Raw genomic sequence first — 17,492 nt, forward strand, 5'->3', positions numbered from 1 at the left:
AAAACCAATGTGGTGGCATGCAGAGCCCAACTCGCGAAAATTGGGTCACTGTCCAAATATTTCTGGCCCTAACTGTATACTACTGTACCATCTATGAAACTGTATCACTGAAATTTCCCCATTGTGGGACTATTAAAGGATTATCTTATCTTATCTTAAAGTGCTTTCCTTTTTACAGAAATTGCCTTTTGTCCGAATAGTCATGATGTTCACATTTACAAAAAGGATGGAGATAAATGGACCAAAATTCAAGAACTAAAAGAACACAACGGGCAAGTCACAGGTAAGATATGTTACCCCTTCTCATTTGCAGCAACTATGCTGGACACAATAAAATATCTTATAGATCCTCTTAAAGAAGCACTCCAATATAATTTTTTTAACCCCTCCATTTGAAAATGAGCCTGTGGACAGTGTAATGTTATTGAATAATTTTCTGACAGTGTTATTGTTATGTGCTTCCCTCTGGAGCACTGACTTCCTACCTGCTCCCCTGAAACACAGAATGTCTCCATTGTAAACAAAAGGTCAAAGTCACAATGCAGTTTTTTGGGAGTGAGATGAAGGCTCTGATACACTTCCATTGTGGAACTGACCTCCTTTTCATCCAGTACACACTGTGTACATCAAAGGAGCAAAGAGAAGGTACAAAAGATGTAGTTAAAAAATTTACTGGAGTGCTGTTAACTTTGTGCCATATCATGTATGTGGGCAATCCTGTTTATGATGGTAACACTGATATTCACATAACAATGTGTTAACTGGTAATACTAGCTATTCAAATAATTAGGCTTTTAAAGGCATCACACTTGCAATTTACTGTAGGTATTGACTGGGCTCCTGAGAGTAATCGGATTGTGACGTGTGGCACTGACAGAAATGCCTATGTCTGGACTCTGAGAAACAACATATGGAAACCAACATTGGTAATACTCAGGATAAACCGTGCTGCTCGATGCGTGAAGTGGTCTCCAAAAGAAAACAAGTTTGCAGTGGGCAGTGGATCAAGGCTCATCTCAATTTGTTATTTTGAGCAAGAAAATGACTGGTGAATATATTTCAGTTTGTAAATTAAGCATATATTTAGTTTCCTATTTTTCAATGAAAATATCCTGTCCTGTCCTGGTTGTGTACAATATTCTATAATGTACATTCTAAAAGAAATCTATGTAGAATTCATGTCCATTGCACATTTCCTATATTTTGTAGGCATTTCTGTGCTGTATTTCAGAGTGAAAAAAACAGGAGACATACACCTATGTATAGAATGCTGGAGCTCCTACAGGATTTTGTAGCAATACCTTACAATCAAAGGGGAATACCAAATTCAGTACACTGAAGAAAACATAGTAACAGTACATGTTATCTAATATTATGTGCTGAGGAAGACACCAAAACTAGAGATGAGCGAGTACTGTTCGGATCAGCCAATCTGAACAGCACGTTCCATAGAAATGAATGGATGCACCTGGTACTTCCGCTTTGACGGCGGCCGGCCGCTTAACCCCCCGCGTGCTGGCTACGTCCATTCATTTCTATGCGAGCATGCTGTTCGGATCGGCTGATCCGAACAGTACTCGCTCATCTCTAACCAAAACATGTTAGGGGGTGTTCACACTACCGTCTGTGTCCGACAGGTAGTGTCCGCTCCTAGTGTCCGCTCAAAATCTGGCATGGACATTAGGAGCAGACACTAGCTAGTGTCCGCTCCTAATGTCCGTGCCAGATTTTGAGCGGACACTAGGAGCAGACACTACCTGTCGGACACAGACGGTAGTGTGAACGCCCCCTTACCTATAAAAATTCTACACAAACTATTGTGTCCATCTGCTAGTGCCAACTACTCTCCCACTGTTTCTTTAGTCCTTACCTACATTAGCCTTGTGGCGATAGCTTACTTGCAGCCGGAAGCTGGCACTTCCACGTATTGACTGAGATGCACAAAGTGAGATATATTTCTAGTCCTGTGTTATTGCTCCAAGGACATGAACAACAGCTTAAAACGGCTACGCATTTTGACACGGGGCGGGTGTCTTCTTCAGGCCACTAAAATATAAAGTAACAGACAAAATACTAGAATTAAAATCAATAATCAAAACATGCTAAAGCTTAATCATAAATGAATAAATACATAGATTGAAAAAACAGTGGTAGTAATCATAATAAAAAGTCACATTGTAGACATAAAATATCAGGTATAGGAGATAGGATTGTCTCAGCAGCTCTAAACAAAGATTTTTAGAAAAAGAAACAAAAAAAACATGGTAAGACTTGGTTGGCAGATAAATAGATACATACATGGGTAAACAGATAGATGGAAAGGTGGTAATGGTCATAATAAAAAGTCATATGATAGATGTCGAATATCAGGTATAGGGCAGTATGCTTGTTCCAGCAAGCTCTGAATAAAGAGAAAAAAGTACAGTCATGTGCAGTTCTAGGTAGGCTAAATCAAAAACTTTGGACATGTAGAAAGGTGGGGGTCCCCAAAACCTAGACCAACATCCTAGTAAGATAGTGATACACAAACTTAAAGTTGCTAAGTAGGGTGGTAAAGTGGCAGTATACTGATAAAACAAGAAAGCCCCATAAAACATGTCATAGGTTGCAATAAACACATTCTTTTGCATATTAGTTATGTATCCCTGTAAGGGCTTCAGTGTAATGCTAATGGGTAATGAGGAGTTACCTACAGCAGGAAGTGTCCAGCAATAGCCTTAGAACCAAGTCAGGCCTTGTAGTGCCATGAGTGGTATATATACCCTGATGTGGGAGGGGGGGAAAGGAAAAGAAAAAAAAAAGAAAGGGGGGTCAGGTATAGGGGAGTAAGCTTGTCAAAACTATAAATAAAAAATAAAAAAAAAGAGAACAGGACCAAAAAGTATCAAATATAATACATGTAAGGGCATAAAGTGGATAAATAAGTAGATACAGAGAGTTGCAAATGCATGACACATGTCAGGGAATAGAATAGACATAGTTTGTAATGTATAACAATACATAAATATATCATTAATGATATAGAGGTACACATAGTAAATAAAAACAAATAATTGGGAAATCAAGATGGATATACAGTCCTATGAAAAAGTTTGGGCACCCCTATTAATCTTAATCATTTTTAGTTCTAAATATTTTGGTGTTTATAACAGCCATTTCAGTTTGATATATCTAATAACTGATGGACACAGTAATATTTCAGGATTGAAATGAGGTTTATTGTACTAACAGAAAATGTGCAATATGCATTAAACCAAAATTTGACCGGTGCAAAAGTATGGGCACCTCAACAGAAAAGTGACATTAATATTTAGTAGATCCTCCTTTTGCAAAGATAACAGCCTCTAGTCGCTTCCTGTAGCTTTTAATCAGTTCCTGGATCCTGGATAAAGGTATTTTGGACAAACAATTCAAGTTCAGTTAAGTTAGATGGTCGCCGAGCATGGACAGCCCGCTTCAAATCATCCCACAGATGTTCAATGATATTCAGGTCTGGGGACTGGGATGGCCATTCCAGAACATTGTAATTGTTCCTCTGCATGAATGCCTGAGGATTTGGAGCGGTGTTTTGGATCATTGTCTTGCTGAAATATCCATCCCCGGCGTAACTTCAACTTCGTCACTGATTCTTGAACATTATTCTCAAGAATCTGCTGATACTGAGTGGAATCCATGCGACCCTCAACTTTAACAAGATTCCCGATGCCGGCATTGGCCACACAGCCCCAAAGCATGATGGAACCTCCACCAAATTTTACAGTGGGTAGCATGTGTTTTTCTTGGAATGCTGTTTCTTTTTGGACGCCATGCATAACGCCTTTTTTTATAACCAAACAACTCAATTTTTGTTTCCAAAATGAAGCTGCCTTGTCCAAATGTGCTTTTTCATACCTCAGGCAACTCTATTTGTGGCGTACGTGCAGAAACGGCTTCTTTCTCATCACTCTCCCATACAGCTTCTATTTGTGCAAAGTGCGCTGTATAGTTGACCGATGCACAGTGACACCATCTGCAGCAAGATGATGCTGCAGCTCTTTGGAGGTGGTCTGTGGATTGTCCTTGACTGTTCTCACCATTCTTCTTCTCTGCCTTTCTGATATTTTTCTTGGCCTGCCACTTCTGGGCTTAACAAGAACTGTCCCTGTGGTCTTCCATTTCCTTACTATGTTCCTCACAGTGGAAACTGACAGGTTAAATCTCTGAGACAACTTTTTGTACAACTTTTTGAACAACTATGTTGAACAATCTTTGTTTTCAGATCATTTGAGAGTTGTTTTGAGTAGCCCATGATGCCACTCTTCAGAGGAGATTCAAATAGGAGATCAACTTGCAATTGGCCACCTTAAATACCTTTTCTTATGATTGGATACATCTGGCTATGAAGTTCAAAGCTCACTGAGGTTACAAAACCAATTTTGTGCTTCAGTAAGTCAGTAAAAAGTAGTTAGGGGAATTCAAATCAATAAAATGATAAGGGTGCCCATACTTTTGCACCGGTCAAATTTTGGTTTAATGCATATTGCACATTTTCTGTTAGTACAATAAACCTCATTTCAATCCTGAAATATTACTGTGTCCATCAGTTATTAGATATATCAAACTGAAATGGCTGTTGCAAACACCAAAATATTTAGAACAAAAAATGATTAAGATTAATAGGGGTGCCCAAACTTTTTCATAGGACTGTACATATTGAAGGATCAAAGGCGACAGGTAACAGTGATAGTGGTAGTGGGCAGCGGGAAGATGAATCAAAAGGACGATTCTACAGTGTCATTAAGACCATTGGGTTCTAGGGTTTGAAGCTTAAATATCCAATATCCAATATATCTCTGTTGTAATTTTTGAAACCGATTCAGGATGGGTGTAGGAAATCTGCTCAATTGGCATAATGGTAATATTGGAATAATAATATTTTTATTTTCAAGTTTATTACGGATTTTGCTGCCATTAGCGCTCTGTCAGTTCCTGTTTTTTCTATATATCCTTTCCATTTTGCATCACCACCCACTATGTGGGACGGTGTCCGGGTAAGAGCTGCAATTGGCCTGGTGGGCTCCTAACTGGAGTCTACTATTTCCACCAGACGGGCGCCAGGTTACCATTTTTCAACTTCTCTCAATATTTCTAGTCCGGCACAGACTTGCCCACATGTGAATCCCCTGAGGGCCCCAGAGCAGGGTGGGCCTCCATCTCACCTTGGCATAACATAGAACAGAACAGTAATTGTACTTCATACAAATACATATCATACAGTATCTCAACCACACTATCTGTCACTATAATATAGTACATTTTTGTAAGAAACTATTTATTTTTATTGTAGACCTACAAAGCATAAACGTCAAATTTGTTTTTTACAGAAAAAATGTGCAAGCTTTTGTTTTCTGTGTTGCCCCCTCCACTTTCTCGAGAAGGGGGCATAGCAAGAGTTTGAATGGGGAGGACCATTGGCCCTTCCAGATTTATTATCATTTACACCAGAAATCTTTGTTACAGTCACAGCATGTATCATATAATTGTGTACGCACAAAGACGTCTTAGCAATATGTCACATCAATCATTTGATCAGAAAGTGTTACAACTAGCTAAACTTCAGATTATAAACTCAAATGATGTCTGACTCTCACTCTTGGCTTTCTTCACTGGTTAGAATGAGTATTAGATACAGTGGGCGGTATTTGTTAAGACTGTGAGTGAATACAGAATAGTGTATTCTTAGCACCTTACTTGCACATGTATTACACCCATCTAAGCCAGAAAACTGATATAGATGGGTTGATAAATTCCTCCATTGTATGTGCTTTCTAGTTGAATTACTCTATAAAGATGTCTGACTCTCCCAAGGAGTGACTTTCTTTATAGTAATTTACATATTATGTGCAGCTTTTCATAACATGATTCATGTCATTTGACTATATTGATTTAACGTATAAGAACATCTTTAGAAACAACATTGTGTCATGTAATAAAACATAGTTATGCTTTAGAGGGAAAAGAGCTAGCAGTCTCCCTTTCATGCACAAAGTCTTTTGCATGAGTTTCAGTATTAGTGATCATGTAACATTCTGTCCATTTTTTTTTTATTTTTTTTATCATAGGTGGGTCTGCAAACATATTAAGAAACCTATCCGCTCCACAGTCCTAAGCTTGGACTGGCATCCAAACAATGTCCTTCTGGCTGCAGGCTCCAGTGATTTTAAGAGCAGGTAACAGACATGTTGTAAACCAAAGTCTGTGAAAAAGTAATAATAATAATAGTTAATGTTTTCATTTTGAGAGACCTGATTATATGGTTATGTGCTAATATACAGTGATCCATCTCATGACAGCAATTATTATCGGGGGCAGTCTCACCAGCCATAAATGTAATATTATATTTAAAGGGATTCTACCATTAAAACCTTTTTTTTGTGGATAAGATGTCGGAATAGCCATTAGAAAGGCTATTCGTCTCTTACCTTTAGACGTGGTCTCCGCTGCGCCATTTCTTAGAAATACCAGTTTTTACCGGTATGGGGGCGGGCCCCAGCGCACAAACAGCGATGGGGGCGTCCCTACCGCTGTCAGAGAATTGTCTCCAGCGCGGCCTCCTTCTTCGTCCGCAGTGTCATCTTCAATGTCTTCTTCCGGTGCAGGCTCGTAACTTATAGGCATCGGGCCTTGAGCAGAGCAGACTGCGCAGGCGTACAGGCCACGGGAAAATGGCCGCTTGCACAGTATTGTTAGCGGCCATTTTCCCGTGGCCTGTGCGCCTGTTTAGTCTGCTCGGCTCAAGGCCTGACGCCTAGAAGTTACGAGCCTGCGCCGGAAGAAGACATTGAAGATGATGCTGCGGGTGAAGAAGTAGGCGGCGATGGAGACAATTCTCTGGCAGCGGTGGGCACGCCCTCATCGCTGTTTGAGCGCTGCGGCCCGCCCCCATCGCTGCGAGAGAACGGTATTTCTAAGTAACGGTGCAGCGGAGACCATGTCTAAAAGGTAAGAAACAAATATCCTTTCCAAGGGCTATTCAGACGTCTTAGCCACAAGAAAAAAGGTTTTAATGGTAGAATCCCTTTAAACAACTACACAGGGGGTTCTAGTGTGGAGGACCCTTCTATATGATATCTAAATGTTTTAGAGGGGCATAAAAAAAGAGATTGTCTTCTTCGACACAACTCATTTAAGTGATGAACTGTGCATAGAAACATATATACTATTTTATTGTGTATAGATTTAACCACTGTTTCAAAGCATTAGATTTTTCATTTAAGTGTATATTTGAGCTTCTGTTAAGATGACACATATGTTTGTGCTCCTTCACAGGATTTTTTCATCATATATCAAAGAAGTAGAGGAGCGTCCAGCTCCTACTCCATGGGGTTCCAAGATGCCCTTTGGTGAACTAATGTTTGAGTCCAGCAGCAGCTGTGGTTGGGTCCACAGTGTATGCTTTTCTCAAAGTGGGGACCGCATGGCCTGGGTTAGCCATGACAGCACCATTTGTATTGTTGATGCTACAAAGAAGATGAGGTAAGACTATAACATGCTTTGTTCTCCTCTCCCTACATATACTGAACTACAGGCCCGTTGGTCCACACAGCGCACATGTTTATTGGAGTACTCTCTACTAAGTTCTTTTACTCATGAGAGAAAAGGTGTCACCTGTGGTCTAGTCCAACACTATTTGAGGGCTTATTTCTATAACTCTCCCCACTGGCACATGACATTTCCCAACTTTACTTCTTTCTCCTTACACTTCTGAGCCAAGGTTTCCGGGGGCAGGGGTAAGAGACCTTGGGGTTGCATTCTCCGCTGAAGAATGGCAAAGGTTAAAAACTCCTGACCATGTGGAATAAGCAACCTTCTTGGTTGCATGAAATTTTCCCTAAGTACTAGACACATGTTATAAATGTGAGGCAGAAACCTCCATGGCGCCATGTGACATGTGTGGTGGGAGTTCCGCCATAAGATTCTCACAAGTACTATGAGACTTGTTCCCCTCTTTTCCTGATTCTATCTGTAATCTGTTTTATATTATGTTTTAACGTTGATTGAACATAAATGAATAGTGCAGATGAATAAAAGAAACTTTGTAATCTATACTACTAAAGAAATAAATTTACTTCTTCACTTATCAGGCTGCATACGCCAAATTCTGCTACACTGAGAGTGAGAAAAGTATTTTGGCCCCCTGTATCTTCATGATAAGACTCTACCAACTCACAGAATGAGGCATTAAAATCAAATAACCTTCTCCATACACTTCTGTGTGTGAGGCTGAATATCAGATAGATTCTATATAAATAAGCATTATGTAGAACAATATATAGAAGGAGAGCACCATAATAAGTGGAGAAGGAAACATATTTCTTTATCCTATTAATATTATAAATGTGAAAGTTTGTGAGTTTGGATGTTTGTGGGTTTGTGTGTTTGGATGTTTGGATGTTTGTTCCTCAATCACGCAAAACCCGCTTGACCGATTTGGCTGAAATTTTCCACAAACATAGTTAATACACCCGATTGCGCAATAGGCAACTTTTCGTCACAATAGCGCACATACATTTGTGCCAGGACCCCCCACAAAACCCAAACTCACACCACCATCTCTGCAATCTCACACACTTTGGACCATAGCAAGCCCCAAAATTCATATTGCCCTCTACAGCCTTGCCCCTAACCCCACACAATCACATATACATATACTTTACCACTTTGCCCCTCACCTTACCGATACTCCATGAGGCTCTCTTTAACGCTCCGGAGCAGCCATGTTTGCCGACCCCCACCGCTCTGACAATCCGCGACACTGCCCACCCATGTCAATACCCCTAGGAGGTCTAATAAATGCAAAAAAAAAAATTAAAAAAAGGAAAAAAAATATAAAAACAAATAAAAAGGATTAAAAATTCAAATCACCCCCCTTTCCCTAGAACACATATAAAAGTAGTTAAAAACTGTGAAACACATACATGTTAGGTATCCCCACGTCCAAAATCGCCCGATCTACAAAGCTATACAAATATTTTTCCTGTTCGGTAAATGCCATAGAGGGAAAATTGTCAAAAGTGCCAAACCGCCATTTTTTCACTGTTTTGATTCTGATAAAAATTTGCATAAAAAGTGATCAAAGCAATAACATTACCCGAAAATGGTAGAACTACAAAGTACACCCGGTCCTACAAAAAAAGACGCCCTATACATCCCCGTACACGCACGTATAAAAAAAGTTACGACTGTCGGAATATGGCGACTTTTCAAAAAAAAAATTTAACACAGTTTTGCCTTTTTTTAAGGGGTCAAAATGTAAATAAAACCATATAAATTTAGTATCCCCGGAATTGTAACGAAACACAGAATACAGGGGACATGTCATTTTGGTTGCACAGTGAACGCTGTAAAACCAAAGCCCGTAAGAAAGTTGCAGAAATGCATTTTTTCTTCAAATCCACCCCATTCTGAATTTTTTCCCTGCTTCCCAGTACATTATATAGAATAAATAATGGTGGCATCATGAAGAAAAATTTGTCCCAGGAAAAATTAAGACCTCATATGGCTCTGAGAGCGGAGAAATAAAAAAGTTATGGGGTTTAGAAGGAGGGGAGTCAAAAACGAAAATCAAAAAATGCCATCGGCGGGAAAGGGTTAACTTCAAATACTTCTGTCCCAAAGTCACTATGTAAAGTTTCTCACAACACCGTATATATAGCAGCTCAAATACAAATTAACTTCAACACAAAAGTCTCACGTATTCTCTGAATTATAGCAAAAACAAGATACAAACTTACATTTCATATCCCATCCCTTATACACAGTACGAAAACCTTACCCGCGCCTGTATATACCCACTTCTACAATCACCGCAGACGAAGTCGCGGGTACCAGCTAGTTAAAATATATTACAAACTTTATTACATTCATGTGTCCTATATATTTCTATAAAGTTGTTTCATAAATTGGACTGTATTGATGAGCAGAGTGCTAAACCCTCTCTCCTAGTCATTGGAGTGGTGATACATAAAGGCATACACAGCAAGCTGTCAATCACTATCTTGGGAAGTAGGTTCGCACTCTGCTCATGAGTACAACTGGTGTCAAGCTACGAGATCGATGCATTTCTTGAGCACTGCCAGCTGGTGTGCCAACTGGCACAAATCTTTTTGTGCTGCTTTGGCCACTAGCAGTAGATATAATTTGTGTCCGTACAGCAACTTATTAAACTGACATTTTATCCCTGATGATCTATGATTTGTCTCCTATAGGCTACAGCGGATAGGTTTTAGAATGGAATACATCTATTTTTACGCAGGAACGTTGTGGTCCTCATCAACATCATAAGTGACTGTGACATCACCTGTTACATAATGTTAGGACATCTATACATTTACTGATACAGGAAGTTACAAGAACTCAAAAAGCCTTATGTTATATTTTATTGTGCATACAAATAAAAGTGACCCAACTGACTAGGTGAAGGTTTTGCTGGTCACAATTTATTATGACTATGCAAGTCTAATGAGCAAATGTTATGCAATTCATTGGATTGTTTTCCCAAGTTTTTAATCTGTCTTTGCTTGTTTTTTCAGGGTCACTACTCTAATAACTGAAACTTTACCTCTGCTGTGTGTAACATTTATCACTGAAAATAGTGTAGTAGCTGCTGTAAGTACATTTATCTTTTCAGTCTTCTTTATTTCAATCTTAAAATATGACTTAGGATTTTTATTTTCAGGTGTCAGATAGAAATCCCATTCTCTCCTTTCCCATTTCAGGGTCATGACTGCTATCCTATCTTGTTCACATATAATGAAGCCCAAGGTACCCTGAGCTTTGGAGGAAAACTGGATGTCCCTAAGCAAAGTTCTCAAAGAGGGATGACCGCAAGAGAAAGATTTCAGAATCTGGACAAGAAGGCCAGTTCTGATACCAACAGCTGCGCTCTAGATTCCTTACACAAGAACAGTATCAGGTAAGCATTGGGCAAGACAATTGTATACAGGATTTTCTACAATATAAGACAACAATCTTGTTGGTATATTAAGAAGAGATGTAGCACAGGATTTAGTCCAAATGTACCATCTGTCTTGAAACCGTCTTATCTGCTTTATAGAATTTTTCACATCTTGCTACCAGTAAACAGTTATTGTATGGTAATGAAACTATTGTAGTGTTAAAGCTGTAACCCAGAATCTTCCAAATATTAAAAAAAAATCATGCATATTATTGTACACTGAATACTTAACAGACTTGTATACTTTACAGTCAAATCTCTGTGCTAACTGGAGGGAAGGCAAAATGTACAAAGTTCTGCACCACTGGGATGGATGGAGGCATGTGTATCTGGGACATAAAGGTGAGCAACATTTTCCTACACTGTCATTGTGATGTTCTATTTTCTATACTTTCTCATAAAGTGCATGTAATCTACATGTTACACTTAATACAACCAGGTTGTTCACTGTACAATAATTGTTGGACCCAAGGGGTGCATTCACACTAAGTATACGCTCATCTCGTTCTGAGTGTAAAACACATTCAGAATGAGCGCGTACAAAGCAGATCCCATTCATTTCTATAGGAGCTGGCATACGTGCGCTCCCCATAGAAATGAATGGGCTGCTTTTTTCCCTATAGATTTCAATGTGATACGCGCCACCCAGGGAAGTGCCATCCAGGGAAGCTGCCCTATGCAAGTCTATATTGAATACATTTAATCATTACTATGCAAACAAATGGCACCTACTGAAACAGCACAGTTAGCCAATGACAGGCTTAGATAGAGTGTAAAGATAGACTAGTCGACAAACGCACTGATGGGTAAATTGGCCTCATGTAAGAACAACTGACTGGGTGTTGGGGATGAGCACCTGTATGGTAGCCAATAACACCCCATACATTCCTTGTGTGAGAAAAGCTCATTATAGATGTTTGTCAAGACTAGCATTCAATCATACAATATCCCTAGTATGGCTGTCAAGGAAGAAAAACATTTTCTAATTACTTTTCATTGTTTTATTTTTAATGTTGTCTTCTGTGATAAGATATCACACCAAAGCAGTTTAATCAATTGCAAAGGTTATATGTAACCTATTTAATTCAGACTGGCCTAGGGCAGCTTCCCTGGGTGGCACTGATAATACCAATCCTACTGAGCAGAGGTTTATACCTATTAATATATGGGTTTGAGGAAACATATTCAGTATAACTTGTCATTTATTCATTTGAGAGGTAGTTCTGAGCTTAAGCATCCAGTAGGTGGTCCCATAGGTAACTCTAAGAAGAATTAACCACATGAATCCTACCTTGTATAAAATATATCTAAGTGGCTTTGAGCAATAAATTTTTCTTTTTTTTCCCCTTTAGAGCCTGGAGTCTGCACTGAAAGATTTGAAAATTATATAGACCTTGAAAGATCACAGAATGTGAGCCGCCAGCTTTATACGCCATCGTACTTCTATCTGCATCGCTTCAGTTTTATACTTGATAATCAGAACTTTTAAGAGCTGTAAGACCAATGAGAAGTCAGCTTCAGATAGTTTTGTGTGGGGTATATAAAAGCAACTATTTGGATGAAACATTGATACAGAATCAATGAATTATCAAAGACTTCTTACTTGCCATCTTGAAATTTATTAACTCAGCAACTGGAAATGTGCTTTTAGTACTCAAATAGCCCTTTACGCAATACTACCTTACATGCTACCTGTTCATTTAATTTTTTGCCAAGTTGCAGTTGACAGATGTTTACAAGCATTACCATGATTTTTTTTTTCTATAAATGTACTATTTAGAAATAAAAACGCTGATAAAAAAAAGTTATATTGAAATGCTTTTGTCAGTTTAGCAGTACATATCCGGGATACCAATAGGCAAATCTCTCAAAACTCGTTTTGCTTTGGAATCGTTTCAGATCGAACAGATTCGGTATGAATCTCAGCTTAAATTGGCTTAAACATAGTGTTATAACAGTCAGGGTTCATAAGAACATATCTATTCAATTTGTCTGCATACAGGCGGATGGCTCTCCAGTGTTAGTTTGTATACAGGTAGAGGTGTCTGTCTTTTGTTTGTGGGTTTGTGCCAATCTCTTAATCTTTAGAAAGGCATCTTCAAACTGCTGTAGTTTGTCTTCCCTGCCCTTTATTGTTATACTACCAGTATTATACACAGTTATGGTGAATATCACATTATCATCGTTTTGCGAGTCTTTTACCCTAATTTGTCTGCCTGTGCTGATGTCCCCTTTTGCAGTTTTCTTATGGCGGGTGGACAGGGTGGTGTGCCAGGAAGATGGCTGCTTAGTAAACAGTATTAAAACGGTTCTTCTCCTGGCCTCTCCATTAAGAGAGTAATCAGCAAACAGGATCTCTGGATGTGCCCAGAGTGTCGAGTTCTTTGAGACTTAGGGTGTTATAATATACAATCTCCAGGGTGCCTGACCCCCTGCTGTGCAGAGATGCTGTCCTAAGCTCTGTCTTATTGTTGGCTAGAATGCTGACGCATTCTTTCTCTAAATTTTGGATATCCATATTGTAATTTCCCAAATTCTGAGGCTATTCCCAATTTTTGTTCTTGTTTCTTTTTTTCTTAAGATATTTTACATCTTCCTTAGTTCTGTATTCCATAGAGTTGATATTTTCCAAGTTTCGTCTTACAGGTAGCTCATTACAAGGTATTAATTTGTGGGGAATCAGGAGCTCATTTTCAGTGCTCTTTACTCCTCCTCTATGCCTATACTATAGTTGAATTCTTATATTCATCCGCCTCTGCTCCATATGCAACCTCTCTAACTCTGTCCACATCCTGCTGACATTCTCTGCCCTCTCCTCTGTAATAGACACCCCAATCCCTAAAGCAACACGCCCCCGCAGGAACCTTAACCACCTGGACATCTGCACGCTCAGACTCCCTCCTACCACTCACTGACATATCCTCACTCCAGGACGCAGATGCCGCTGCTGCCTTCTATAATACCACCATTAGTTCAGCCCTTGACTCTGTAGCACCCTTCACAAACACCAGCGCCCGACCTATCAATAGGCAACCCTGGCACACTGATCTGACTAAAAAAAATGAGATTTGCCTCGCGGGTCGCAGAATGCCTCTGGAAGAAAAGCCACTCCCAGTAAGACTTCCTCAGTTCCATTGAGGCAGTTCTCGCATTCAAGGACGCATTCACCTCTGCTAAGCAGGTCTTATATACTTATTATATTCACACTCATATCTGCCCCATCCCGCAACTCCAAAGAGCTATGCACTACCTTCAACTCCGTCCTCCTGTGCCCCATCCGACATCACTTATCTCAGCTGACGACTGCCTCTTATTTCAAAACTAAAATTGACACCATCAGAGACAGTCTCACCCTGCACCCCCAGCAACCACTCTACCCAACTGCTCGCTGCTCCTCATCCTTAATCTGTTTCTCCACCATCACTGGTGAAAAGCTCTCCACCCTAATCACTAGATCCCACCTCACCTCCTGCGTGCTTGAACAGATCCAGTCACATCTCAACCCCAAACTCACCAAAGTCATCACCCCAGCCCTAACCCATCTCTTCAAAATATCCCTAACTAATGGATCTTTCCCCTCCGCTTTCAAACATGCCACTGTCACTCCTATACTTAAGATACCGTCCTTAACACGTCCTCTACTCCTGTACGCCTCAAACATGTTGAGCAAAACATCCACTCCGAACTACCCTCCTATCTCTCATGCAACCTGCTCTTTGACAGACTTCAGTCGGACTTCTTACCCCGTCACTCCACTGAACCTGCCCTAACCAAAATCACTAATGACCCTCTAACTGCCAAAGTCAAGCATCACTATTTTGTCCTCTCCTCCTTGACCTTTCTTTTGCCTTTGACACTTTCGACCACTCCCACTTGTTATAAACTCTCTCATCCCTTGGTATCTCAGACCTAGCCCTTTCCTGGATCTCCTCATACCTCACTGACCGCACATTCAGCGCCTCCCACTCGCACACCACCTCCTCACCACGCCCTCTCTCTGTAGGTGTCCCCCAAGGCTCTGTCCTAGGACCCCTCCTGTTCTCCCTCTACACCCTCAACCTAGGTCAACTCATAGAATCTTATGGTTTTCAATACCATTGCTATGCCGATGACACCCACATATATCTCTCTCTGGACCAGACATTACCTCTCTGTTGGCCAGAGTTCCAGATTGAGAAAGCGAGAGGAGAGAAAGGAGGCTACAGCCGCTAAAACTCAAAATGGAGAAAACTGTGTTCATTATCTTTGCTCCACTCCGTGCGGCCCCTCTACCTGACCCATCTATCAAAGTTAATGGAACCACGCTTACCCCTGTCCCACTGGTCCAATGCCTTGGGATCACCCTGGACTCCGACCTATCCTTCAAGTCACACGTTCAAACCCTCAAAACTTCCTGCCGCCTAAAACTCAAGAACATCCATCAAATCCGCTCCTTCCTCACCCCAGAAACTGCTAAAACGCTAGTCCATGTCCTCAATCTCCTGCTTAGATTACAGCAACACTCTTCTCCACGGACTTCCTGCAAAACACACTCACCCCCCTCCAGTCCACCTTAAACTGCGCTGCTCGATTAATTCACCTTGCGAATTGAATTCAAGTTACTAACGTTAACATACAAAGCCATCCACAACCTGTCCCCTCCATATATCTCTGAACTAATCTCCCGTTACCTTCCCACACGTAACCTCAGATCCTCCAAAGACCTCCAACTCCGCTCTGCTCTCATCCGCTCCTCACATAACCGTCTCCAAGATTTCTCCCGTGCATCCCTCATACTCTGGAACTCTTTACCAAGACACAAGACTAACCCCCACAATCACAGGCTTCAAGAAGGCCCTGAAGACTCACCTATTCAAGAAGGCCTACAACCTCCAATAACACTACTGTCACCACACCACCACCTGAACGGCCTCACCCCTCACCTTCTGTCTCTATCCCTATTCCCTCATAGATTGTAAGCCCTTGCGGGCAGGGCCCTCTATCCCGCCATGCCATTCGGTCATTGTTAGTATTATATCTGTTCGTATATTTTGTGTACTGTATGTAAATCCTCAAACGTAAAGCACCATGGAATTAATGGTGCTATATAAATAAACAATAATAAAAAAAAAAATTACGATGCTGAGCATTAACTACATGTTCAGCAATACGTAATAGTACAGTGCAGAACGGGAAGGGGTTGTCCCATAACACAAGGATCTTATCTATACTGCTAGTTTATGTGGATTTAAGACTTTTTTCTAAATACATTGCTTTATCAAAACTGCTTTGTTTGGCCGCCATCTTAATTCATTCAGTTCATTGTCTACATGTGTTTCTATGACCACGGGCTTATCTGCTCAGTCCCCCAGTGACATAGCTACCTGCTCTCAGGAGGTAAGGGAGGGGCTGAGTGCTGGGAGCAGCTCTGAGCTGTGTATGTCTCTGCCACAGACAAGCAACAGAGCTCCTCAGATAGGGGAGGGGGGAGGTGAGAGCTCTTCCACTTATCAGTCAGTTTAATTGAATTTGGTTGATAAGGGCTGAGATAGGGAGTCCGGTACCTCTATATGTATTACAAACTGACTCAAATTCAGCTCTGCTACATCAGCTTCATACTGTGGTAATTTACAACCAATCTCTCATTACTGACTGCAAAAATAGCTGATAGCAGAGCAAGTGAAACCCTGCCCACCAATGTGCCGAGAAAACCAGGAAGTGAAGAGAACACACAGCCTGCAAGCTTCTGAACAAGCGTGATGGGAATACCCCTTTAAAATCACAAATTTTGAGCTCATAGCAGATTTGCCAACAGCTACCCCATGGTGAAGTCCAGTATAGGTGTACTGAATGGGTATTTAACAAATGACACCTATACACGCCGCAGAAGGAGAGAAAAATTGCTGCATCTTTAGCCGCAGATTTATTTTAACCTTTGCAATGCATCTCTCAGTAGACCTAACCTGCGTGGCCTTAAAAGGAACCTTTCAGGGCAATTTGGGATACTAAACCATTTAGGGACCGTGGGTCTAGTGTCCCAAATTGCTGTATTGTAAAGACATATGTGCCCACAATAGAAAAAAAGAAAGCTTTACACTCATCCTGCCGCTGTATTCCAGGCACTGGCAAAGTTCTTCACCTGGGGAGTACACCTCAGCTTCAGGGTGATTTGAGACGCTAAACCCCTAGTCTATAGTGGAATGTGGGTCTTTTAGGGTCTCAAATTCTTAACCCAAAGGGGTTTCTGGGACTCTGAAGTTGTTAGAGTATCCCTAAATCAGTGGGAGTCTAACGCTATGCCTGGTAAACAACGAAGGGATGCCGTCCTTTCAGCCAGTTGATCAAACGAGTGCTGGATGCTGAACTTCCATCTATCCCATATAAAAGGCATACTACTTTAAATTCAGGACTGGAACAGTTCAGAAGAAGTGGCCAAGGAATAAAGTGATACATGAATAGTAAACCATTACTATACACATATTTTCTTACCTGTACTTATTAAGGATTTACTTTCTCC

General features: G+C 40.6%; 2 protein-coding genes across 2 annotated transcripts in view; one reads left to right on the forward strand and one right to left on the reverse strand.

Moving 5' to 3' along the window:
* The window catches only part of ARPC1B (actin related protein 2/3 complex subunit 1B), a 34,873-nt gene extending 22,079 nt beyond the window's left edge, over positions 1-12,794 (forward strand). The window contains exons 3-10 of the mRNA XM_075285163.1: positions 179-283; positions 826-1,048; positions 6,102-6,209; positions 7,309-7,515; positions 10,572-10,647; positions 10,758-10,954; positions 11,248-11,338; positions 12,349-12,794. Of these exons, the coding sequence (XP_075141264.1) occupies positions 179-283; positions 826-1,048; positions 6,102-6,209; positions 7,309-7,515; positions 10,572-10,647; positions 10,758-10,954; positions 11,248-11,338; positions 12,349-12,387 (1,046 nt within the window). The 3' untranslated portion in view covers positions 12,388-12,794. The remainder of the gene's footprint in view (positions 1-178; positions 284-825; positions 1,049-6,101; positions 6,210-7,308; positions 7,516-10,571; positions 10,648-10,757; positions 10,955-11,247; positions 11,339-12,348) is intronic.
* LOC142217007 (actin-related protein 2/3 complex subunit 1A-A) overlaps positions 1-17,492 on the reverse strand; it is a 248,285-nt gene that overhangs the window by 94,767 nt on the left and 136,026 nt on the right. The gene's annotated exons all lie outside the window — the stretch shown is intronic.

Source organism: Leptodactylus fuscus, chromosome 8, assembly GCF_031893055.1.
Source record: "Leptodactylus fuscus isolate aLepFus1 chromosome 8, aLepFus1.hap2, whole genome shotgun sequence".
NCBI lineage: Eukaryota > Metazoa > Chordata > Amphibia > Anura > Leptodactylidae > Leptodactylus > Leptodactylus fuscus.